The sequence below is a fragment of the Nothobranchius furzeri genome, chromosome 10 (assembly GCF_043380555.1).
Source record: "Nothobranchius furzeri strain GRZ-AD chromosome 10, NfurGRZ-RIMD1, whole genome shotgun sequence".
NCBI classification, from domain to species: Eukaryota; Metazoa; Chordata; class Actinopteri; order Cyprinodontiformes; family Nothobranchiidae; genus Nothobranchius; species Nothobranchius furzeri.
Window position 1 is genome coordinate 32,179,129 of NC_091750.1, and position 26,880 is coordinate 32,206,008.

The window sequence follows — 26,880 nt, forward strand, 5'->3', positions numbered from 1 at the left end:
ACTAAAGTGAAGCTAAAACTGAGCTAAATATGTCGCCTATATTACTCCCTATGTCAAAAACAGGTGTTTAGGAGAAGAATGAGCTGAAACGTTTCTGAAGAAGCTGAATACAAAAAATAATAAAGCACAGAAAAAAACTATCAGAATATACAGTGGGTGTCATGTTTAGTGGAGGTTTGGACTCAAAACGCAGAATGACAGTGATGCGAAAAAGAAAAATCCTGTTTTACAGCAGCGACAGGTATCAGATCAGTAGTTTGCTTCGGAACTTCTATAGCCTCCTGCTGCTGGGCAGTAGTCTTAATTTTGGCCCCCATACCACGCCATAGACAGGGAAGTCCACAGGCTCAGGCAGCACACTGGAGCCGACTCAAACTCCACACACTCACAGGCAAACTCGAAGCAGAAAACACAGGACAGGTATAACACACACACACACGCACACACGCACACATGCACACACACACACACACACACACATGCGCACACACACGCACGCACACATGCACACACACACACATGCACACACACACGCACGCACACATGCACACACACACACACACACACATGCGCACACACACACACGCGCACACACACACACACACACACACATGCACCCCCCCCCTACACACACACACACACACAAAACGAACCGATGAAAACGCAAGACAAAAGCAGGGCTTTAACACACAGGGCAGTGATCAGGGAAACGGGGAGCAGGTGGGGGGTGAGTGGGAGCTGATGGGAGGCACGAGAGACTAATAAACTACGTGGGGAGGAAACACAAAGGGAGATACTAATTTAAATAATAGAAACATACAGAAGAGTAAAGATATGTGAACTACTAAACCTGAAACTAGACACAAGAACAAACAAGAGACACTAGATCATTAGCTGAAGAGAACTAAACTAAAGAGACAAGAACCAACCTAATACTGGGGGACTAACAAAGAGATGGGACAGCTAAATATGAAGTGACCAGAGGGAACATGGGGGAGACTTGGAAGGGGCTGGAGACCACAGGGACACAGAACATGACAGTGGGGCGTGAAAGTTTGAGCAGCCTTGTTAATCTTCCTGCTTCATCATCATTAATTTTATTTACAGTATAACAGATGTGTAACACAGCTAAACCTGCCTAATTAAAAGTTAACGTCTTTATCCCAGATTTAAAAACGAAAGTGATGGGGCTGTTTGAACTGCTAAAGGCAGAGCATTCTTCAGTCGGGGCTCAGCTACTGAGAAGGCTCGTCCACCTCACATTTCCAGGTTATCTTGGAGTAGACAGCAGACACTGGTCTGCAGACCTGAGTGAACTGATTGGAGTGTGGCAGTTTACAAGTGGCTGAAGATAGACCGGTGCTTCCCCAGATGATACTTTAAAAATAAAGACTAAAACCTTAAAATCAATTCTAAAATGGACTGGCAGCCAGTGTAAGTCCGCCAGCGCTGGGGTGATGTGATCATCAGCCACAGACTGGTCACCAACCTGATGAGAGTTTGGATAAATCCCCAGGAGCCAGGCAACTATTCTCTGAGCCCGACCTAAAGATTAGCAACTCATACGTAGTCTAATGCGTGCAGGTGAAGCCTAACTATGCTTCCAAAAGAGCAGTCCTAACAGTAATAAATAAAGCGAGAAGAGCAAGGTCCAAGGATGGAACCCTGTGGAACCCCCAAAGGAGGGAAGCCCTGTCCGAGGAGCAACCATAATTAGACAGGTGCACCACAACAAATAAATGAGCTGAATATTTAGTAGATCCTCCTTTTGAGGAAATAACAGCCTCTAAATGCTTCCTGTAGCTTCTAAGGAGAGTCTGGATTCTGGCTGAAGGTTTTCTGGACCATTCTTCTTCACAAAACATCTCCAGTTCATTCAGGTCTGATGGCTTCTGAGCATAGACAGCTCTCTAACTCACACCACAGATGTTCTATAATATTCAGGTCTGAGGACTGAGATGGCCATTCCAGAACATTCTACTTGTCCCTCTGCATGAACGCCTCAGTAGATGTTGAGCAGTGTTTAGGCTGTCGTCTTGTTGAAAGATCCAGCCCTGGTGCAGCTTCAGGTTTGTCACAGATTCCTGGACACTGGTCTCCAGTATCTGCTGGTATTGAGTGGAATCCATGCATCCCTCATCTTTAACGAGACTCCCAGTCCCTGCACTGGCCACACAGCCCACAGCATGATGGAACCTCCACCATGTTTTACTGTAGGTAGCAGGTGTTTTTCTAGGAATGCAGTGTTCATTTTCCTCCATGCATAACGCCCTGGTTCTGCCCAAATAACTCAGTTTCAGTTGTATCAGTCCGCAGCACTGTAGGGCTGGGAAAGGCCGACAAGCTTATTTGTCCACTGTAATGTCAGAGGTCAGCAGACATTGATTTTTCCACAGCCTGCTTCATCAAGGGTAAACTTTCACCTCAAGACACAAGCTGTCTGTAGTCTTGCACCAGAAGGTAGCCATAATGAACTCCTTCTCCTGACTGCCTTATCTGAGCTGCAAGGTCTAATGCAGAAGTCCAGACTTTTGTTCTCTTAATAAAATGATTCTTAATTTGGTCTCATGAAATGACTTGTTTCAATCGACAGGTTGCTTACAATCATATTCTGTGTTATCTGCCATGAATGTTCTATCTAAAGTGATTTACTAATTAATTAATCTACATAAATGTTTATTAATTCATGACTTATTTCAGATATTAAATACACTAAATGAGTCTACTCGATGGTTTAATAAAGATGTATTATTGTTACATTCACATAACAAATGAATGTTTAACAGATTTACTCCATGTATTAAGTGAAGTGAGTTTTCTAAGCGTCTCAGAAAGGGCAGTGAAACGAGTAAACGCCTATTCAAATTCCTCACATCTGGTTGGTCAAAGTTTATAAATAACCACTTGTTAAAAGTGAACTCACTTCCTGTTTTCCAGTTTCAGCCAAAGCTCGCAGCTCTTGCTAAAAGACAATCCGACGGGGAATCAACCAGATGTTTCAGTGGAATCATTTTAAAGAACCGTCCATTTTTGAATCAATCCGTTATTATTTACTCAATCCACCACCCACTCATCAGACGTGAAACCGTCCACCAGAAGCCACCTGGGACGTATCTTCTGACCAGTCGTGCGTATGCTGAGGGTGTCTACGACCTTCAGATACATCAGAAGTCCATGCTTCGCTTGCAGACTGGATCTCCAAGAACTTCCACAATCCTGGTGCGTATAATGGCATCACAGTGGTTGATATTAATTTGGTAACTTGTTAAATTACATCGAACACCCAAATGTATTCTATAAACCAGACATCTCCCCTTTCTGAGTCACTTAGAAAGCTCTTGAACACACCAGGTCATGTTTCAACAGAGTTCCTTCATTGTCTCATTTAACATCACCGTGTCACCATTTATAATCATTAGTCTTTCATCATCATTGATATAATAATAAATTGATTTTTATAAACTATATTTTTGTCTCTGCGTCAGATTATTATAAAGTGTTGTTTCCCTGGATTAACCAAAGTTTCTAGTTTCATCTTCAGTCGAATCAAAGGCTCAGTAATATTGGTAATCCATATTTTATGGAATATTGCATTTTATTGAATAATTTTATATTCTATTGACAATTTATTAAAAGTAACCACCTACAAATGGTTACAGCACCGTTTTCGAAAATGACGCTGACCCGAAGCTGCTCTGTTTGTGCCGTGGGTGGAGAGGAGGCTTCCTCTGCATCACTCTCATACAGCATCTTCTTTTGTAAAGTGCGTCTAATTGTTGCATGGTGACTCCATCTACAGCAAGATGATGTTGTAGATCTCTGGAGGATGACCAGCTCAGTGGCCTAGTAGTGTGAATGTCTGCCCTGGGACTGGGAGAACAGGGTTCAAATCCCAGTCAGGTCATACTAAAGACTGAAAAATAGGACCCTGTGCCTCCTTGCTTGACACTCTGCATTAAGGGGTTGGATTGGGGGGTTAAAACTACCAAATAATTCCCAAGCACAGCTGTGTCAGCAGCTCACCACTCCTCCATGGGATGGGTAAAATGCCGAGAACAATTGTCCCACACACCAGTGTGTGTGAGACAGCAAGTGGGACTTTAACCTTAGCTGTGTGCTGGTCTGTGGGTCGGCTCTGCCCCCTCGTGCACACTGGAAGCAAAAGTGTGACGATTGCTGCAGAGAAACAATTAAACTTGATTAACACCAGAGCCATGCGCCACTATCACCTGCACTGTAAATGACCAATCCAATCCCTTTCTTACCTTTTCAACAGTTTCATGTAAAGTTATGTTCAGCACAAAGTTTAATTACAACACTTCAATGAGACAGAGCCTGGATTTGTATTCTGAACACTTTAAACATGTTTTAAAAGGAAAAGTGTGACACACGGTGTTCATTTTGACAAGAATTTTCAATTTAGTTTTAGTCTTAGTCTTTTGACAAAAATTAATATTTATTTTAGTCACAATTTAGTCATCCCGTTTGTTCTAGTTCTATTCTTATTTATTTGACTAAAACAAATGTATTTTTCTTCTGATTCATTCATTTTCAACGTGTATAAAGGAAATGTGAACTACATCGTTGCTTAGTATGAGGATTGCTGTAAAGACTGACACTAGTCAGTGACTCGATGCGACCTGCTGGGTTCCTCATATAGGAATCTTTTTACTGATTGGCTTAATGACCTGACCTGTATTGTTTACTGTGTGAAGCTCCTTGAGACAACTCTGGTCGTGATTTGGTGCTTTATAAATTTAATTGAAATACATATTTTTGAAACTTTAAAGAAATATGAAAAATTCACATTTCACACTTTGGATTAATAAAACTATATTTATAATTGTTTTCATACCAATAATTCTTGGAAGAAAAAACTAAATGGTCTCCGGACGCTGATGCAGCTTTCTGGTCACTCAAAGAAAAGTTAACTAACGCTCCTGTTCTTACCAGGAAGAGATTGGAGAGCCCAACCCAAAGTCCCCGAACACTGATACCTCACTGGAAGACGTGCTGGTGGGACTGAGGGGGTCTTCAAAGTATTCTGCCCACCGATCCAAAACTCTATGGTTAACTGGATGTTTTAGGTAGGCTTTAGCTCCGGAAAAGCTCCGAGGAGATCTGGAACTAGAATGGCGAAAGAACGCGTTCATAAACCCGTTCACACACTCCAGGATGAACTTTTACGTTCGCCAGGCAAAATATGAACAAGTTCAGTTCACGTTCATGAAAAAAAAACGAACAAATTCGGGCACAACTCTGGTGATCAAAGCTGCAGAGAAAATACCAAACACACACCTGCCTGCCCCGGATGACATCTTCACCACTCGCTGCCTTTGGAAAACCAAACATCCTAAAGGACTCAACCCACCCTGCCAAACATCTCCTTAAACTTTTTCCATCTGGCAAACGATACAGGACAATAAAAACACGCACCAGCGTTCATGCAGGAGCCATCACTGACCTGAATATTGGTGCTAGGAGCTCACACCAACAGTGATTCTGTGGGACATTTAGCTAGTTAATCCTGATACCTCAACATGTGACTGTTTACATTTACTGTATGTTTACCAGTATTTTACTTCATATTAGACTGTCTTATTACCGTGTTACCAATTATACCCATATCTGTGCACCTTAAAATTACTGTGTGTGTGTGAGTGTGTGTGACTGTGCATGCATAACATCAATTTTAGCCTTGCTATTTTACTTATATTTTACCACCTCCTTATGTGAACTGTCTTCAGTGAGCACAAAGACAATTTTGTTGAACATCTGTGCAATGATAGTTAAACAATCTTGAATTTCTGATCATGAAAAAACATCAGATATGTAAATAAGATTCATTCTATTGGGTATTTTATTACTTTTTTATTACATTCAAACAGAAAATTGACATATGAAGAAGTCATTTTCCCTTCCTAACAAATAAACAGCAGATTTTCAACCCCCCCCCCCCCCCCCTGTGCCTTTTGGCTTAGGTGTGGGTGCCCCCTAGTGGTGAATGCATGCAACTGAGTCTGATCACATCAGTCCCTATTGGCCGTGCATTATTTAATAAGGACAGATCGTGTCAGTGTTCATTTTATTAATATCAATGTTAGTAGCAGTAATAAAATTATGTTTAACATGAGCCAATGCAATAATTAGTACTATAGATGAGGTCATTTTGGTGAATTGAAGCATAAAGTAGCATCTTCAGGAAAGCAGGAAATAGCATCTGGGATGAACTAGTACTGTCTGAGTTTTCTCTTCGTGGATTGGGCGATCGCAGTTTAAAATAAATGGCTGAGAAACCCTTTAGGAGTGGCCTGCAAAATAAAAAAAACGGAAAAATCACAGAACGCCATAAAAAGCGCTATTCTGAGGGCGCAAGTGCCTCAGTGTGGCGTTCAATGACCAGAAAAAAACTTCGTTTTTACGAAGACGGTGCACAATTGTGCTTTTTTCCGGCGTTTTTTTGTTTAAAGACAGCGATTTAGACGCCGGCAAATAACCACACGTGCTCTAAAGTGGGCGAATTGTGATCCGAGCCGCTTGCCATACTATGCGTGAGTCTCACGCTCAGTGCGTGAGAGTTGGCAGCCCTGCGTTTCTTCTAAAAACTACTCCGGATCTGACGGTACACGAAACTTTTTTTTTTTATTGCAGAAAAGCATATTTACATTACAAATAAGGCGAACATGCCAATGTATTCAGATGAGAATTGAACAGTCAGTGAAAAGGGGGAGGACAAAAACAATGCAAGGGACCACTACACAGTTCCAGGAAGTCTACAAAAAAGTCTATACATATCTTCATAGCTGTTATTATTGATACATTTAAGGGATCTTGGATACAATCTAAAATCATGTACAAATGCATTGAACACAGGGGGTGATTTCAGTATTTTTTGTTTATGTATGAAGAATTTTGCCAGACAGAGAAGTAGATTGTAGCAGAGTTCTTGGTTGTTTGTTTGAAGGAGAGCTCCAAAGGTGACGACATCTCTTGAAATGGGACATGGGATTCCAATCTGAGGTTGAATCCAGTTTTCAAAACAGTTCCAAAACGTCCGTGTCTTGTTGCATTCAAAGAAAATATGATCAGTTGTTTCAACATCCTTCCCACAAAAGGAACATGAATTATCATCCATGTTAAAACGTTTTCTGAGCAGATCCTTTGAGGGATAGACATTGTTTACAATTTTAAAATGTGTTTCTTTGACTTTAGGTTGAACAGGAAGTTTTAAATAAAGAGTCCTTAGTTTAATAATGGAGCTTTTACCAAATTTGTAAATTATGTTGTTCTTGTTGACTTTACAAGGGTATAGTTGATCAGTAAAACATCGTCTAATAAATTGGTTGGTACACTTTTTATCCGTAAGGGGAATACCTTGGATGGAGATAGAGCCATACTGTGGATTTATAGGTTGGTGTTGAATAATGTTTCTGTACTGGAAGACCACCTCTTTAGGAAGCGCTATTAATAATTTTATAAAATCAGATTTAGGAGGACGGTACACGAAACCTGCAGCGAGGGAAAGCGGTTTCCTCATTCATGAACTAGCCAATCGTAGGAGAGCCCTTCTAGCCAATCAGGGGCGAGAAAGGCGGGACCTTCCTTGGACGTCCTAGGATTCCAAGCTTCCGGCGATCCATAAGCCGACAGGTGAGGGAGGAAACGTATAGCTGTTTTCCATCGCCAGGTCAGGAACGACCAGTCTGGGCGGTGGAAAAGCTTAAGGCTCCCTACGAGGACGGACAGGCACTCATGAGCACGCAATCCCTGAGTTTGGACACAGTCGCGTGCACACCGACCGCCCCGTACTACAAGCTGCAGCTCCATGCACCGACCTGTCACATGACCGACACACACCTGCTGCAGGTGTCCCCGGACCACGGGATAATGGTCGCATGCAGCTCATTCTGGGAGAAAGTATCGGGTTCTTGCTGGGACCCGATCCGGTTCAGGTGGCCTGCTTTCCCAGTTCCGCATTCCCTCTGGTCTGCAGGCGCGGGACTCGGATCCATGATCACCAAAAGAATCAACAAAAACCGGTTGGTCCGGCTCGTCCGTCCTAACAGAGCTGGTTCCTGCTCCCCGGCAGAGACGGAGCGGTACGGACCGGCTGCTGAGCTGGATGTCCGGGAGAACCGGAGCCCAGGATGGAGAACTGCTGCCGCTCCTGTTGTCCCTGTCTGAGGAGGCTTTGGAACTGCATCTGGCCGGACGTCCGCTATCCGAACCAGAACCTCGTCATCGCGAACCCGACAGCCCGTGAAGCCGAGATCCGAACAGTGTCGGGGGACATTCGCCCCCCGTCGCCCCGAAAGCGTCCGGTCCAGCTGTACGCGGCGCTGTACGACTTCGAGGCCAGAAGCGAGGACGAGCTTTCGGTCCGGGAGGGGGACAAGCTGTCGGTCCTGGAGAAGAGGGGCGACTACGTGCTAGCCAAGAAGCTGACTGGGACTCTGGAGTCCGGGCTTGTCCCGGCCAACTACGTGGCTCTGCTGCGGGACGAGTTCGCCAAACACAAGTAAGTTCACAACCCGGTCCACTGCCCCGGTCTGGGTTCTCATACACCGGGTCCAGTTTGGGACCTGGACGGTCCAGTACGTTCTTGTGTTCTAGACTAATGAGGACGCTGCTTGTTTCTAGCCATGGTTAAACAACCTGATATAAAATAAAAAGTCTAATTTGTTCCTTAAATAATAACGAAAACATATTTCTTGGATTATATTTGTTCCACTTTTGGTCAAAACTGATAAAATACCAGCATTTCCTGTTAAATGAGTAAAAAATAAATAGTTTTTCATCAAAACAGAGCAACTGCTTTTATTTTGATAGTGCGTTAGCTAATCGGTCCCTGTCAGACACGTGACCTGTATTTCAACCACACCCCATAGCGCCATTTTGGGTGTACGACTTTTTTTTAATTATTATTATTATTATTGTACAAATTAACAAATACAGCGCATATCTTACAAATCAAAAAGATATGAATAAGTACAGGTGGTTGAGAACAAAGCAGCCATCGAACAAAGAACAACAGAAGAGAACAGTATAGGTCAGAAATAACATAAAGCAGCATACAAGTACATTAAATGACCTTCCATTTAAAGTAACAGAAAAAAAGAAAAGCCTTAAAAAAGAAAAAACAAAGAAAACAAAGCAAAAACAGAAGTAGCACATACAGTCTAGCTACGTCAGTTGAAAAGCAGCATCGAAAATTCAAGTAAGATGTGATCTTTATTTAGTTTACACTTATCTAATGAAGCCTTCAATAGAAGGACTTCATTTTTAAAACCAGTAAAAATCGGAGTAATTTTTAAGAAGCAACATTTATGAATGAAACATTTTGCAACTATAAATAAGTTGTTAATCCCAAATTCTATTTTCTTATTTTCTGTTTGTAGGCCAAATCTAATTACTTGAAAGGTTAGAGAAGGGCAGTCATTATTTTTAGAGGTTAACCAGTACTGAAAACCATCCCAAAAAGATCTGGAACTGTCACATGAATAAAAAAGGTGCTCTGTAGTCTCAATGTCAGTGTTGCAAAAAGTGCATGTGTTCGTATCTATATTGAATTTCTTGTGAAGATCGTCCTTGGACGGGTATATGGCATTTAAAATGTTAAAGTGATTTTCTTTTGCTTTTGGTGGCATTGGAAAAGAAAGATACTTAATCAAAAACCTAGAATTATAATCTTTAAACAAACATTTTCTTTTTAATCGAGAAGGAAAAAGTAGTTTGGTTAGAATTGTCCTTAAAAATGTATTATTGCATGTCTTTCCTTTAAATTGATGATCATCAATAATTAAGGACGGTTCACGAATTGTAGAGGAAGAATAGGATAAACTGGCTTTAGCCATCTGAATCATTGCAGGGGGAATGGCTTTCACTACTTTAATGAATTTACTTTGAGTACATGATACGCCACAATTAATATATGAATTTATTATACCATCATTGCCATCATTGTCTAACAGGTGTAAAACTGTCCAAATTCCATGATCCATCCAATCCTTATAAAAAATGGATTTTCTTTTTATCAATATACATCTGTTGTTCCAAATTGAATTTGTATGTGGAGAAAATTTATGCTTGTAAATCATTTTCCAGTACTGGAGAACCTGTTTATGAAATTTTGATAATTTAATTGGTAATTTGGAAATTTCAAAGTCACACTTTAAGAGAAATTCAATGCCACCAAGCTTCTCGAAAATTATTTTAGGGAAATAAAACCAAATACTGTTTGAGTTATTTTTGAAAGACTGCAACCATTCGAGTTTGATGGAACCATCCATTGCTTCAAAATCAATCGCATTCAAACCTCCTTCTTCAAATGATTTCACTACATCATTCTTCCTAATATAATGTTGCTTGTTTCTCCAAATGTAATTAAAGTTAATTTGATTAATATTAATGATTAGTCTATTGGAAACATATAAGCATTGTGATGGATAAATCAGTCGAGCGATACCTTCTGTTTTGGTAAGTAAGACGAATCCAAAGATGGAGAGGTCTCTTTGTAACCAGCTGATTAGGATCTCTTTAGATTTCTGGGTAATATGATCAAAATTTAGATTTTCTCTATTATTTGTATTCTTTGAGATTATAACACCCAAATATTTAATTTAAGTTTTAATAGCAATGTTAAGAGAGAGTCTGCGTTCACAACCATGAATATTTAATAATTCACATTTTCTGATATTCAGGTACAAATCAGAGGCCTTTGAAAATAGTGAAATTTCATTTAGTGCGAGAGGAACCTGTGACGTGTTCTTTAAAAATAGTGTAGTATCATCTGCTAATTGACTTATGATCAATGGGGCTCCCATCAAGTTCAGTGGTTGAATATTTGGATTGTGTTTCATGAAAATAGCTAAAAGTTCATTTACAACAATGAAAAGTAACGGAGAAGCTGGACACCCCTGGCGGATTCCTCGACTGACGTTAAATCGTTTAGACGTTCCAAAAGGTAAAGAAATAGAACTACTGATATCAGAGTATAACAAAGAAATTAAATCTATGAATTTTTTACCAAAACCAAAATACTGTAAAGCTTTTAAAATAAAAGGATGTTCGACCGTATCAAATGCTTTATAAAAGTCTAAAAAAAGAATCACACCATCATCTTCAATTAAGTGATTATAATCCAGTAGATCTAAAACTAATCTAAAATTATTGTGGATAGAACGATTCTTAAGGAACCCAGATTGTGTTTCACTAATAATCTGATCTAAGCCGTCCTTTAATCTGTTTGCAATAACACGAGCAAGAATTTTATAATCTGTATTCGATAGAGTAATTGGTCGTAGATTATCGGTTAATCTTTTATCTTTACCAGGTTTGGGAATAAGGGAAATACGATCCTCTTTCATTGTCGTTGCTAATGGTCTGTGTGGTATAAAAGTTTATACTCGGAAAGGACATCTGTTATTTTTTCCAGCATGAGCTTATTTAGAGTTACAGAGGAGAACCCATAAACATCAATACTCAATACAACTGCCAGCCAGTGTCCTGAAATATCAGCCTGAACGGCATTAAAGTGGGAGATTACAGGTGTAGTATTTTGCTCGTGCCCTTGCTGCCTTGGGCCTGGGCCCTTTAGGGTTCGTGGGCCCCTGGGCAATTGCCCAGTTGCCCATATGGTTAATCGGACCTTGGTACTTGTGTGAGCCTGATTGATAGTTTAAGACAAATATAATAATTTAATCTCAGGTTTGTTTAATTAACAGTGAATGGCAGTTTTTTTTGTCTTAGTTTCAGGTTAACATAGCTGCAGAATATAATTTCTTGATTGAGTAGGTTAATCTGTGTTTAGTACAAAATGGTTTAAGATGTAATGAATCAAGGTAATATTTTAGAACAAAATAAAAACTTTGCTTTTCTGTACCTCTGGATCCTTTTTATGAACAGACCCACCTTTGGCTTTGGTTGTGGTTGCTTATGGGGGGTGTAATGTGATGGAAGTGTTTACTTTAACTGAATGATCAATCAGAAGTGATATTCCACATAAATGTGAATTATGAATATTATTGATCTTTTTATATTTTATTTCATATGCTCTTAGGACTTGCCAGGGAAAACCCACACTAAATAATTGTGATGGGAGTCCAAAATACAGTTATAAAGTGTGTGTAATACTATATTTCTTACGACTAATAATTACAAGACCAATTTTGACAAGTGATGTTTGGACGATGTAACTGAGACCATGAATGAAGTAATGGTGAAATGTGACCTTAAATGTTATGTCACAAAGCCAAATTAAGTGTCTTTGAAAAGTTTGATGTGTGGGTAGTGAAATGATTTTGGCTGAATGTTATGGTTTATCAAACTAAGCTAATATCTAATATACCGATAGGTTAACATTATTAAATTCAAAAAATATAACAATTATAATTATCATGCAATTACAGGAATGTCTATTCAGGCTAACTTGGTATTCATTAATGTAAAGCATTGAACACATTAAAACACTTTGGATTAAACACATATTTTCAATTCAACAGGATGTGATTGTAACTCATTTAATAACTTGGAAGTTAAAAAGTAATTTATGAGCCAGAATACACCAAATACTACTATTCTTACACTGAATACTTTTTATTGTGTAGAAAAATTTGTGGATGAACATTTCTGAGTGACTGAGACCTATTGTAGTTCCCCCGTTGTACCACTAGGAGAGGTAGCTACGCATTGTCTTCACGAACAAGTACAAAACGGTAAATATCTAATAATGTGTAAACTGGTTTCTACGCTTAAAATAGACTAATTGTGCATAGGTCCTGACCTACAGCTTCATCAGATCCTGAACTGATGGGTTTCTTTTAAAAATATATATTATTTTCTTAACATCTTAGGACAAGAAATGCACTATATAAAAATATCCAGGACTTCAGACAGGTACATTCTGGTTATATAGCCCTGGAAGAGGTGTAAAACCAAGGAAACCGCCGTTGATTAAATATAGAAAACAAAACGCATGCATTCAGGACAGAAAATACAAAAATGTGCAAATGAATACTTCTCCTCTCACAAAAAGCACCAAAGCAAGCAAAATTGAGAATAAGCAAGCGCCCAGTGTAGAACCTTATTACCAGGAGCGTTAGAAAAAGTTGCCCTCAGGTCTGTCCTTTAGCGAGGTCAGAGTCAGCGCTATGCTAATGACATGGAGCCGAGTGCTTCCTTCCACGCTTCCATACTGCACAGGACACAGATGGATTTAGAGAACACTGGGTGAGACAAGACTGCCATCAGATATTGTTCCCCCTGTGCAATAAGGGGGAATAGATCTATCCATCTATCTGTCTAATCAATATTTATCTATCTAATAAATGTATCTCAGAAGGAATACACAGAAGATATTCGCTGAATCATGCTTTTTGAACCTTCATGGTTCCCGTAGTCTGCCTGTTCACGAGCAGAGTGCTGGTAATGTGTGTGAACGAGCTATCGTTCAGCGCGGGTTTCCTTTGTGCAGCCTGGGTGGAGCTGAGCAGCGCTTTTGACGCGAGGGCGGAGCGGAGCTGTAGGGGAAACAGTATTTGATGGTTCACCGGCATTGGGGGGGGGGGGGGGTGTCATCTTTACAGTAAGTATACAAAAACACGTATAAAACTACAGCCTGGAGGCTGGACTGGGATGAAAAAGCAGCCCGGGCATTTTGAGCCAACACCGGCCCACCAGCTGTTGATGCAAAAACAACGATGCCTATTTTTTTACACCAGCTTTCTAACCTTGGTCTTCAATATTCCTTATCCATCATGTTTTAGTTATTTCCCTGCTCCAGCACAAAAACTGGGCTTAACGCAACAACACAAAGCAAATAAACATCCACAGACCAAGAAAAAACACTGAAATCCTGCTGCTTGTTGTATGCCCTAAAGCTCATTTACACACACACACACACACACACACACACACACACACACGCACACACACGCACACACACACACACACACACACACACACACAGCCTGAACCCACTATGCCGGTTCTGTGTCTCCTCTACGCAGCAAACGTACTGATGAAAGGGAAGTCCGGTGCCCTCATTCTGGTCTCACAGGGACATTTTCGGATGCATCTGACGGAGCACGGATAGATGAACCGAACCGGAGCCGGTCAGAACCGCTCCAGTAACTGGACTTAAGCACAACGAATACTTTAAAAAGATAATACGCCACCTCTGCCTTTTATTTTCTTGTTTTGTTCTCCAAACGTTGGTGCTAAACTAAAGGCGTGTTAGCTTCTCTCCACTAAATGTTAGCTCAACTAGAAGTTGGTTAGTCGGTGATGACGTTTCTGATGAAGCTGATTGGATAAAACTAAGTGGATGAGTAGATTTCCCAGCATGCTTTGTTTTGTAAATGTTATAATAAATGAATTAAGATTATTTTATACTGAAATGTAACACAATCATTGCTTAAATAAGAAATGAAAACTGAAGAAAGTGAAAGGGTGACAACAGCTGCAGGTGGACGGAGAGCTGCACCACGACAGAGATGGAGCTGGCTGGGCTGCAGTTTCTTGTCATTTGTATGAATAGAGCGTTACGTTATGAACAACGTTGGTACGATTCATGAGACAGGTGGAATATATGTATTGGTGCTCAGCCCGTATATCTGAGAAGCCCACCAACATGACGTCCAAAATCGGGATGACAGGGGGCCGGTACCAGTGGCCAATCGCCAGTGATGACTGTTGGCCCACCGGACAAGTGCTCGCCGTGCCCGATGGCCAGTGCAGCCCTGGGCCCTAAGCAAGAGTTTGTTCTATTTTGTCAAACTGCAATTGAATGATAGCCTACCGTAGATGATCTATAAACACTCCATAAATTGTCACAAATTACAAGCAAAACATGGTCCAGAGGACAGGGGTGTGACCTTGAGCGGAGGTCACTGGAGGGTTTTCATCCTCACCGAGCAGCTGTGCACACTGCTGCTCCTGAAATGGTTGATGCTTCAGGGCCTCCTTCTGCTGCTTGTGGCTGATTTGTTGTGGAGCTGGTGGTGAGAGGAAGCTGATAGCCAGGCGATCTTCTGGGGATAAATCTGGGTGTCGTGGGTCGACGGTACCTGGGCCTGACTCTGTTGTCCAGGAGTCCAGAAGATGTGGAGCATCTCCTGCAGCATCCTGTCTCTGACATTGTCTATTGCTGGTGATGGTGGATGGCTCTTCATCAGAAGCATCTCTAGAATTATAAATAGATCAGATTTTATTAAACATACTCAAGCAGTAAGTACTAGAAAATGAAAACTGTAAAAAACACAGAACTAAAGCTAGAAATATATTTGAACTGTAGATAAACTCACAGCAGCTGTGATGGAGAATCATCTTCATCCCCACCTGGATCCTCAACCACAGATGTGTCTTCCTGGAAGTAGCAGTAATAGTATATAATAGTATAGTAATAGTGTTAGCAGAAATACTAGACAACAGAAACTGGAACATGTTTAGTGCAGAGATACTGCATTTGGGATGGAAAAACGATGTGGGCACGTCCTGCTCCTCTTCTTTCTAAAAGATTTCTTGGTTTTTTCCATTATTTATAAAAACAAATCTAACATATAAAATAATAAAAAGACAAACTACGGGTGACAAAACGAGTACAAAAAAACGGCAAAGTGATGTCAAGTATGACGAAATTTATTCTAAAATTACTAAAAAAAAAACAAAACAAAGTAAGACGTTTACTGAAGATATCTATTATTTACACCAGTAGAGGAGATAGAAGTTGAAAATACGCGTCCAAAACCGTTCCTCTGCTGCTCTATGAACATGGCACGCGTTTATTTCCTGGTTCCTAGGCAGGGACTAACATTACCGTAATGTATTGTATACCACTGGAAAGCACATCGTCTCTATACACACACTCGGTGTACAGGGTGGGCCGTTGCTATGGACACACCTTAATAAAACGGGAATGGTCGGTGATATTAACGTCATGTTTGTGGCACATTAGTAGATGTGAGGGGGCAAACTTTTCGAGATAGGTGGTGACCATGGTGGCCATTTTGAAGTCGGCCATATTGGATCCAACCTTTGATTTTTTTTAATAGGAAGAGAGTCATGTGACACATCAGACTTATAGGAAATTTCCTAATAAAAACTATGGTGTGCTTGGTTTTAACGTAACTTTATTCTGTCATGAGTTATTTTGCTCCACTTCAGCTTGTGTAATTGTCTGAATATACTCCTCTGGAAAGGCAACCAGAAATGAGTCTCAGTGGGAAAATTACCCGACTTTAAAGTGCAAGTAACACGTGAATTAGTTTTTTTGCTGACCGCTTGTACTGACAAGTGTCTAATAGTGCTGGAGACATGTGTAATCATTAGTGTGGCAGTTTAGTGCAACTTACTTTAAACTTAATATTTCAGCCCAAAACCATAATTCGATCTCAATCTTCAGGTTAAAACTCTGCTCCTTATTTATGTAGAACCAGCTGTTGCTGATGGCACTGCACTGGTCTCGGGGTGAGGCAGCCGCACCTCCACCTGGCTCAACCACTCACCTGCAGATATTACAAGATATAGCACTTGGAGCCGCTGGCCTCCTTGAAAAAAATGCCCTCCTCCCCTTTTCATCTAATGATGGTGGTTAACAGGAAATCCTCCAGAATCTGTCTGCTCTTCTCCTGAGAGGAAAGTCTACTGTGAGTGTGTGCGTGCGAGTGCGCTCATTAACAACTTGTTTTAGACTTAGAAACTCCAACAGTGCACGTGGGGGGGTTGAGGGGGGCCTCAGTCCTGCTCTCTCAGTGCACCAGGCAACGCCTCTTTCATTTTCGAACAGGGGGAAACACTATTTTAGATTTTTTGTGAGAACAAGTCCAGGACTACAAATGCGCTTCACGAAAGTGACGTCATCGAACCAGACACGGAGAACACTGAGAGAGAAGGGCTGTAAGTTCAGCAAACTTCTCACAGGAGGAAAGAACCACCATAACCACGGCTGCATGGTGGCGCAGTGGTTAGCACTGTTGCCTCGCAGCATGAAGGTTGCAGGTTCGAAACTCGGCTGCGGCCTTTCTGCGTGGAGTTTCCTCCGGGTACTCCGGTTTCCCCCACAGATCACAACATGCCCTATAGGTTATAAATTGTAAGTTGCTTTGGATAAAAGCGTCTGCTAAATAAATAAACATAAACATAAATTTGGCCATTTGGCAAATATAGACTATATATATATATCTCATTTTTACAATTTATATCCCAAAAATAAATTCTGAAGGTATGTTGTTAACATTTTTTTTACCTTCTGAAGGTGTGGCGGCTTTTATTATATTATATAACAACAATAATAATAATTATTATTATTATTTTTATTATACACATAGCAGAAACCCTGCTTTGTGTTTGAAATGTGCTATACAAGTAAAGCTGCCTTGCCTTCTACTCCATCCATGCTGATGATGTCGTCTGTCGTTTATCATAATGACACTTCATTCATTCTCACAGTCCTTCATGCTTCTTCATGTCCTTTGTGTGAAGGTGGTACTATGGGAACATAAACCGTGTGAAAGCTGAGAAGCTGCTGCTTGCTACCCAAAACAAAGATGGTGCCTTCCTGGTTCGGATCAGTGAGAGTCACAGTGATGAGTACACAATCTCAAGTGAGTACCACCATTGTCCTGTCCATCCATTTCAATCTTGGGTTTTGCCAAAACAAAGACTTATCACTAAACTGGAATAAATCCGTTTATTGACACTTTTGAGTTGGTGCACTGAGTGAATGGCTTCTTCTTACCAAACATGGATGTTACAGTAGTGCAAAGAAGTTTTTAGTCAGCCACCAATTGTGCAACTTTTCCCACTTAAGATGAGAGAGACCTGTCATTTTTATCCTAGGTATACCTCAAGCATGAGAGAAAATGAGAACAAAAATAATCCAGAAAATCACCTGGGATTCCTTTGAGCGGAGAGTAGGCTTGGGCGGTATCCATACTGTCTAACTTCCTCTTAATTTTACCACGGTATACGGTATTACTGTGAATACTTAAAAAGTATGACGTAAGCCTCAAGTGGACCTTCACCTTTCTGAATCCAAATACCAAACACGCACTAAAAAGTAACCGCGTAACTCACATACTATTAACAACATTTATTAACGCAAAAAAAAAAACAAAAAAAAAAACGCAGCTTATAAACAAGTGCAAAGAACAAATCAACCATCTTAGCCTGGTGGGGGGAGGAAACCCTGTCAAGATCGTCAACACTCGTTTATCTTAACGCTATTGAAACATGTAAACCAAAAAGCTTCATATCCACTGCTACCTTTCTGATTTTAAACTCAGTAACTTATGCTGTAACTGCACCTTGCCCTGCCTGCTCCTCCTTGCTGCCCGCCGGCTGCGATCACAAGCGACAACATAGTAGTTCCCGCTGCTTCTTTGGGAAACAGCGCAAAAAACTAAATAAATAAAAGCTTAGGATCTTGTAGGCGTGGCGGTGGGATTTCAGCCGTGGCGGGCCGCCACGGCTACGCCTATGTAAGGGAAACCCTGTGGTGGTCTTCACACTAGATGCTAAAGGGCTCAGATTCACAGCATCACGTGGGCGTGTAGACATGCCACGGCTAAGTACAATTACTTCAGTCATGGCGTCATTCAGATGTAAAAAGTTTGTAGCCATCCAGGAGCGCACATCCTCTAAGGCATCTACAAGCTTTGATATTGATCCATCGACCCCCCGCTGAAGGGGGAGGTAGATCTGACAATCGTCAGCGTAAAAATGAATAAGCATGCCAAACCACCGAAGAAGATTCCCCAGTGGTATTTGGTAGATGTCAAAAAGAAGCGTACCCAGTACAAGACCCCTGTAGCACAGCCCACTTGAGTCCCACCCAGGGCTAGGAGGTTTCACCTACACTGACCCAAAAACTCCTGTCGGATAAGTAGGAGCGTAGCTATTGTAGGGCTGCACCAGTAATTCCCGCCCAATGTTGTAGCTGGTCCAAAAGAATGTCTTGATCGACCGTATCAAAGGCCGCAGACAGATCTAACATCAAAAGAATGACAGCCGTTAACCCTAAACTCTTTAACGGGTAGCTGGGCTAAGAGAAGATCCTGTCCTGCTAGACGAAAGCACTCACTGAATCTTGCCACCTTAGCGGGATTTAAGGCATGACTGCGCCTCTCAGGAAGAGAAGCTGGGATCTGCCGAGACGGAACACAAAAATTACATAAAATCGGAGAGTGGTCTGAGAAAACAGGCCTCAACGTGTCCACAGTGATGGACTGAAGACCAGAGGAAAGAACTAGGTCAAGAGAGTGTCCCTTCACATGTGAAGAACCCTGAACCCACTGTGAGAGATTCAGGGAACTTAACAGGTGCAAAAAAAATCCTTGACAATCTGCTTATCAGGGCAACAAATATGGATGTTACAATCTCCTACAATCAAAATCTGATCATATGTATTTTTGTATAACTTCATTTTTATTGACATTTTTGAAATTTAATAACAACACAAAGCAATTAGGAACAAAATATTTGGGGCATTATTACGACATAAATTAAGATCTCAATTATTTGTTGAAGTGAACGATGTCCATTTCTCCCATTTTTCCTGGCATTGTTCTTCCTGTGTCCGGAGTCTGTAGGTTAAGTTCTCCATTTATATTATTATTAATATTGAGTTTCCAACTTCTAGCCATTCTTTATGTGTTTGCGGTTCAGGTTGGTGCCTTCTTCTGGTAATGACCTTTTTACAGGCTGCCAAAAAAATCCTCAGCAAATATTTATCCTCTTTGAATCCAACATTTCCTGGAACATATCCTAAATACAAAGTCAAACCATTCATAGGTATAGTGTAGCCTAAAACTTTTACAGTGCTCTTATAAATATCCTCCCAAAATTGCACTATGTTGGGGCAAAGCCAGAAAACATGCAGGTGGTCGACATTAATTGCACCACTCTCTCCAACATGGAAGAACTCTGGATTTGTATTTACAAATGATTTTTGGGTGATTGAAAAACGTTTTATGTTTTTCTAGCAATGCTCTCTCCATGCTCTCGAGGCAGTGGTAGAATGTTGTGTTCTCCAGATATTCACCCATTCATCATCTGACACTGTTATTCCCAGCTCCTTTTCCCATTTTGCTTCTATATCCAGTGTCGTATGCCCTTTTTTTCTATTAGGTATTTATATAAAGTGGAAATATTTCTATACTTCTTCCCATTATAGACCCCAATTAAAGTTTAACTATTCCATTATTTACATCCATATTGTCTTTCATTTCTTTATTATACAAGTCCCTAAGTTGCAAATATCTGTAATAGTCCTGATTTATAAATCAAATTCTTGTTTTAGTTCCTCAAAACTTTTAAAGAGGCTGACTCTGATTATGAAGCAGAATATTGACTCTGATGAAGAAATTCACTCATCCAGCCCGGAAGGTTGACGCTGCTGCAGCATCAGACAGCTGGTGCTGCACGAGAGGTGTGTGGAGTTTACGAGCTCCAAACGTTGGGTTTGATGTTGGTTTAACCTTCTCTGGGACGTGATGGATGTAGAAATGATGGTAAACACAGCTAACGTGACAGACGTAGCGACAAGGTAAAAAAGGCCGTAAAAAAGAGGCAGATGCCGATGCGTTAAATATGGAAGTCAAAGTGTGCCACATAATCATAAAAAAGTAAAATATAAAATTTAAAAACAGCTTTATATATTTATATATAAATTCAAACTTTCCAAATATAATGAAAATTTATAAGTAACGTAAAAATACGAAGGAACATCTGTTGGTCAGGCTGAAAAGTTTGGGAACCACTGCTCTAAGTGATAAGTGAATAGGGTTGGGCATCGATTGGAACCGGTTCCAACTGTTTGTTTTTCCCGGAATCGTTCAGTTTTTTATTTTATTCCTAGTTTCGATTCCTAGAACGCCATCGGAAGAGGAATCCGCGGCCGGTCTCCGTGAAAAATAAAAGTGATCTGCAAATTGTGATCAACGCTTTTCAGAGCTGATCACACCAGCTGTCTGTGTGCAGCACCGCCCCCTCCCCCACCCAGATATAAACAAACACGTCTGCTGAACTTTTACTCCGTAATGTAAACGTTAACTCCTGCAGCGTAGAGGAAACGTGTTAAATACGTCAACACGGTGGATTTAATAGAAGCTTTAAAGAACAAACTCTGGACGGTGTGAGGTGAGTTTGTCTCACTGCAGAAATAACAACACACACGGAGCGTCAGCAGTCACCAACACTCTGTGTGTGTGTGTGTGTGTGTGTGTGTGTGTGTGTGTGTGTGTGTGTGTGTGTGAGCGTCAGCAGGCTGAACAGTAACCTGTAGAATAATTAAAGTCTTCATGCTAGAGCAGCTTCTCTGTGGTGGACCACACCAGCTTCTGCCACCATAAATAATTATAATAATAATAATAATAATAATAATAATAATAATAATAATTAACATTTTAATTTCCTTTCTGAACTGTTTCTGTTGAGTTTTAATGTTTAAACCTGTTAGCTTGTTACTGACAGCAGCTACGGTTAAGTCTCACTTCCTGTTGTGACTGAAGCTGCTGCAGCATGGAGGTGTAGTTCTCAGTCATCCTGGACATGATCATCCTGAGAGTTGTAGCTGAAGACAGCTGGACGTTTCTGGATATGTTGGAGACATTTAGCCTCTCATCCCAGAGGCTGCTTCCACACTTTGGTTGTGGTCAGAAACAAACACACTGGTTGTGCTGCAAGTCGTCTTCTTTTGTCTCCAAAACATGTTTGTGTCTACATGAAGGTGATGTTGTTGTTCATAGAGTTAAAATTCATGTTGAAGTTAAGATTAGTTCATCCAGTAGGACCTGTGGTTAGCTGGCTCATGTAAAGCATGTCATGTCTTCAAAGAATCGGAATCGGGAATCGATAGGAACCGGAATTGAAACGAGGAATTGGAATCGTTCAAAATCAAACGATGGCCAACCCTATAAGTGAATATTGTTCTTTAAATATATTTTATGTGCAGTTTTTTAGGGCTTTTATGTTTTCTGTAAAGATTGGTATGCTGAAAATCATTTAATGTTTTGCATAAAGCATGAGGTTTTGGTTCGTAATTGACTGGGAGAATAACAAGTGACTGACTTGGAAAGTGTTGATCAGGCAGAGCTTTGTTGGCAGCGTTCCATTGCACAATGGCTTCAAACACAGATATAATAGTGTTAGTTTTTTTGTAAACCGTTGGATGAAATTACACAAACTGACTGAGCTCTAGTTGAGGCTCTTGCAATTGCTTGTGTATGTGTACGTGCGTGTGTTTGTGTGTATGTGTTTGGTGGAGGGTACATTGGAACTTTGTCCCCCCAGTTTGAAAATCCTGTCTGCGCCCCTGAGTGGGAGGGTTAAAAATGTATAATTTCAAGTTGAGAGGAATATTTAGAATTGATGTTGGGTAAAAATATTAATGTAAATAGGACATGTTTGTTTACTGGAAACACAGGATTTGATAGTAAACAAGTAAAAGTATCACACATCGGGGCTTTAAACCAGCCATGACTGGTGGAAAGTCCTATTCAATAGCTCCTCTGATCTTAGTTGTTTCCAGTCCTCCAAGGAAGCTCTGAAGGAACAATTCAAATCTACCAACGAAACCAAAATGTAACATTAAACACTAGGTTCACTTTGTCACCAGAGAAAAACACACACTACTGGTGTACACTACAAATATCAGAGGCTCTTCAGCCACACCCAAGGTCAGGTTTCTGTTTTACTTGTTCCAGCTTACAAACCAGTATCAAGACCCAGACTGAACCAAAGTTGTTCACAGTCCAGTCTGAAGAGGCATCTTCCTTTCAGAGATGCTGCCATGATATTCATATTTATATGAACTGTCTGCCATTGGCTGCACATTTTCCTCTTCTAGGGCTTGTTGCTTCAGGGTTCTCAGAAGCAAAATAATTAACAACTGGTTGCATCAAAAAATATACATTTCTGAAGAAAGATGAAATTCTGCTTCACAATGTTTAAGCATCCCGTCCCTGGGCTGCCACCGTACCGTGGTGGAGGGGTTTGAGGGTCCCAATAAAGGAGCGAAGTTGTCTGCCTCTAGTAAAGTCACCCATGGCAAACTGGTCCTAGGTGAGGGATCAGACAGAGAGCAGCCCAAAGACTCCTTATGAAGAAAAACATCAATGGAAACTGAGGTTGTCACGGTGTGAAAATGTAACCTCACGGTTATTGTGACCAACATTATCACAGTTTTCGTTATTATCGTGGTATTTTTTCAAACATGTTAGATTTTCAGACAACTAAATAAACCCTGTATATCAGGAAAATATTGTCCTCAGTTTGTGTCTAAATTTTGCCTAAAATGTGTTATTTTGTAAATATGTTGTTTATTTGTTTACATTTTTTCCCTTTAGTCTTTCAAATACCAATATTTGCCCATAACTTCTTATTTTATGTCTGTTTGATGTCATCATTTAAAAGTATTAGACCAGATGATACTCAGTACTCAAGTAGCCTTCTAATCAGATACTTTTTTACCCTTACTTGAGTAATAAACCTTATATCAGGAAAATATCGTCCTCGGTTTGTGTCCTTCCAGTGAGCTTTGCAGATGTGGGAAAATGCCATCAGGCAGTAATCGTTGTTAAATTCATAATTATTCTCGGAGAGAGACCAACTCTTATCTGCCCCTGGGAGCCCCGTAATGCATAGCGTCATTTCAACATGGGGGTGTCCGCGACACGGTTTATATGCAGGTAGCGGCGCTGCGGCTGCTTTATAGAGCGACTCGTTGCATTCTCCCTCAACCCAAATCCTCGGATCACGCATTTTAGCTAAAACGCTAACATTAGCTTGCCTTGCGTTGACTGTAGAGTTGTGGGTGATGGTCACGCAGATGTGTCATGAGATTTGAAGCGTTGCTGCCTTTCACAGACACTTTTTCTGCTCGTGCTGCAAACAGGATAGCCGTCTTCTATCAGCTGTCCCTCGGCATTCTTCAAATATCCAAAAGATGCCCGTACTTCCCACTTTGTCTTCTTTGAGGGATAATAAATGTCCTGAGCGCTGCCGTCTCCTCCTTTGGCCATTATTTCAGCTTTAGCTTCAAGAAAGTTTTGGTTGTAAACAACAAAGTGCGCATGTGCCGCCGGCAACTTCAGCAGATGATACGGTGGCTGGTAAGGGTCACCGCGCGTACACCGCAGCCACGGTAAACCACCGAGATAATATAGTTTTTTTAAAAACAAGACGGTTATTATTATTGTCAACTTTTTTACCGGGGTTTACTGCTACACCGGTTACCATGACAACCCTAATGGAAACAGCGTTCCCTTGTCCGGATACGGGTCACCAGGTCCCCCTCTGGAGTCAGGCCTGAAGGTGGGGCACATTGGTGAGCACCTGACGGACAGGCCATGGAGCCTGAAGACGAAATGTTGGTCCCCCATCCCATAGGCTCACCCCTCGTAGGAAGGGCCAAAGGGGTTGGGCGCAGTGTGTGACGGGTGGTAGTCGAGGGCAGGGACCTTGGCGGTCTGATCCTCGGCTAGAGAAGCTGGCTTTTGGAACTTAGAATGTCACCTTTCTGGTAGAGAAAGAGCCAGAGTTGCTCTGTGAGGTTGAAAGGTTCCAACTAGATATGGTTGGACTCACCTCAACACACGGCTCTGGCTCCGGAACCAGTTGCACCCACTGAGAGTTGCCGATCAGGGGTGGGCATACCAGTTGCCCCCATCTTGGTGCTTGTACGTTGGGGTTTACCCCAGTGAACGAGAGGGTAGCCTCCCTCTGCCTATGTGTGGGGGGATGGGTCCTGACTGTGGTTTGTGCTTATGCACCAAACTACAGTTCAGACTACCCACCCTTTTTGGAGACCTTGGAGGGGGGCTTCCAGTGACTCCCTCATTCTGCTGGGGGATTTTAGCGCCCACGTGGGCAACTACAGTGAGACCTGGAGAGGTGTGGTTGGGAGGAACGACACCCCTGATCTGAATCTTCGTCTTCGTCTTCGTCTTCCTCCGCTTATCCGGGTCCGGGTCGCGGGGGCAGCATCCCATTTAGGGAGCTCCAGGCCGTCCTCTCCCCGGCCTTGTCCACCAGCTCCTCCAGCAGGACCCCAAGGCGTTCCCGGACCAGATTGGAGATGTAACCTCTCCAACGTCCTGATCTGAATCTGAGCCGTGTTTTGTTATTGGACTTCTGTGCTTGTCATGAATTATCCATAATGAACTCCATGTTCAGACATAAAGATGTCCACATTTGCTCTTGGCACCAGGATACCTTAGGTCGCAGCTCGATGATCGGATTTGTCATCGTTTCGTCTGATCTGCGGCCGCGTGTCTTGGTATGATAACTATATATAATACCTGTACTGCTTATACTATGAGATTAATGCACATAGTATATTTAATTTAAGACATTTAACTGTGTGTGTGTGTGTGTGTGTGTGTGTGTGTGTGTGTGTGTGTGTTTGTGTTGTATGTGTTTGTGCATGTGGTTCACGTGCAAACAAAGTAGAATTTTTTTGATTTAATCACAAAATAGAAAATGTTCTTCCGTTCTATCAACAGAAGAGACGAAGCATGTGTAAATGCATTAAGACTGTTTTTGTTACCTGTTGGGTTTTGGCGAGGCGTGCTGGTGGCAGCAGGAGTATCCGGGATGCAGTCCAGTCTGTTTCTAAATAAACAAACACGATTTGGAACAGAGAAGATGCTGAAATCAAGCAAGGGGGGAGTTCACCAAGCGCAGACGTCACGTAAGTCCACAGGAACCACAGAAAGTCCCAGCCTCAGAGTAGGAGCTAAAATGGTTCTAGGAACTACGGGAAAAGGTTCCTAGTTCCCATCTTTCCGAATGCGCGCAAAAGGGGGCTGGTTCCTGAAAAGGTTCTAGGAACTACAAAGGGTTCCTACAGTCCGAATGCACCTAATAATCTTCATCGATAGAGCACTCAGCACGCCACAAGATTCATTCAAACTTTCTGAGAAGAAACAGCTAGCAGGGTGAATAAAGGCACAACTAACTCGTGCATCTAGATGTGTTGGGGAACTTCTAAACACTAACCAACCTTACCTTGTCTCTAACTTGCAGCCCGGAGTGAGGGTAAAGTGTTGCACTTCAGGATCCAGCGCTCGGTTATCGGTGCATACTTGGTCACGGATAAGATCTCCTTTGCTACACTGGGTGAGCTGATCTCCTACTACCAGAAAAATCCCCGCACCCTGGGAGTGACTTTGTTGGAACCCTGCGTCCAGCAGGTAGGGCACTAAAGCTTTTACTGCATTTTATTTCTTTACAAAGAATACAAACCCTCTAGAAACTGTGAAGCTAATTATGGCAAATGGCCTGTATGTGATATAACTCCTTCTAGGGTTCCACAATCCTCCAATGCACTTTAAACACATTCACTTGCTGGTGGCGATGAGCCACATCCAGTGACTTGTGGTGAGGTTCATGGCTGGGGAGGCACTGACTGCTCTGGAGACAGACATACAAATATACAATCCTGTAATAGAAGCTTGTATTTTATTTTGACCTTGAATTAATTTTGTTGTTTTAAATCTTTTTAATTATGATTTAAACAATTTCATACAATTTTACCAATACATTATGAAAAGAAGTCAAATAATATTTGGGCAAATTTCACTTAAAAATGTATAAATTTTTCTTGGCATAGCTTTTATTACAGTTAAAAATTGTGTATGATGTTACCTTTATGTGCTTATGCGTTCTTACGCCTGACATCTCCACAATCACCCTGCTGTAAAAATCATCTTCTAATATCTCCTGTTCTGACTGAAAATCCAGTAGGGCTGCAACAAACGATTATTTTCATAATCGATTAATCTGTCGATTATTTTTTCGATTAATCAGTTTGTTATTGTTTAGCTATTTAACCTATTCAAGTGATGAATACATTTCAGTTAAGAAAAAGAAAAACATAAGAGA

General features: G+C 41.3%; 2 protein-coding genes across 3 annotated transcripts in view; both read left to right on the forward strand.

Moving 5' to 3' along the window:
• LOC107390562 (nucleolar protein 4-like) overlaps positions 1–3,467 on the forward strand; it is a 70,520-nt gene extending 67,053 nt beyond the window's left edge. The window contains exon 8 of the mRNA XM_054745615.2: positions 1–3,467. This exon is cut by the window's left edge and continues 3,497 nt beyond it. The gene's annotated coding sequence lies outside the window, so the exon portion shown is untranslated.
• A 3,162-nt stretch (positions 3,468–6,629) lies between these two features.
• Positions 6,630–26,880, forward strand: part of LOC107390561 (tyrosine-protein kinase Srms) — a 42,660-nt gene continuing 22,409 nt past the window's right edge. For both annotated transcript variants that reach the window (XR_008564199.2, XM_015967362.3), the window contains exons 1-3: positions 6,630–8,518; positions 17,479–17,600; positions 26,023–26,189. Coding sequence is in view for 1 of the 2 variants with exons in the window: in XM_015967362.3 (XP_015822848.1) it covers positions 8,148–8,518; positions 17,479–17,600; positions 26,023–26,189 (660 nt within the window). In the remaining variant the exon portion in view is untranslated. The remainder of the gene's footprint in view (positions 8,519–17,478; positions 17,601–26,022; positions 26,190–26,880) is intronic.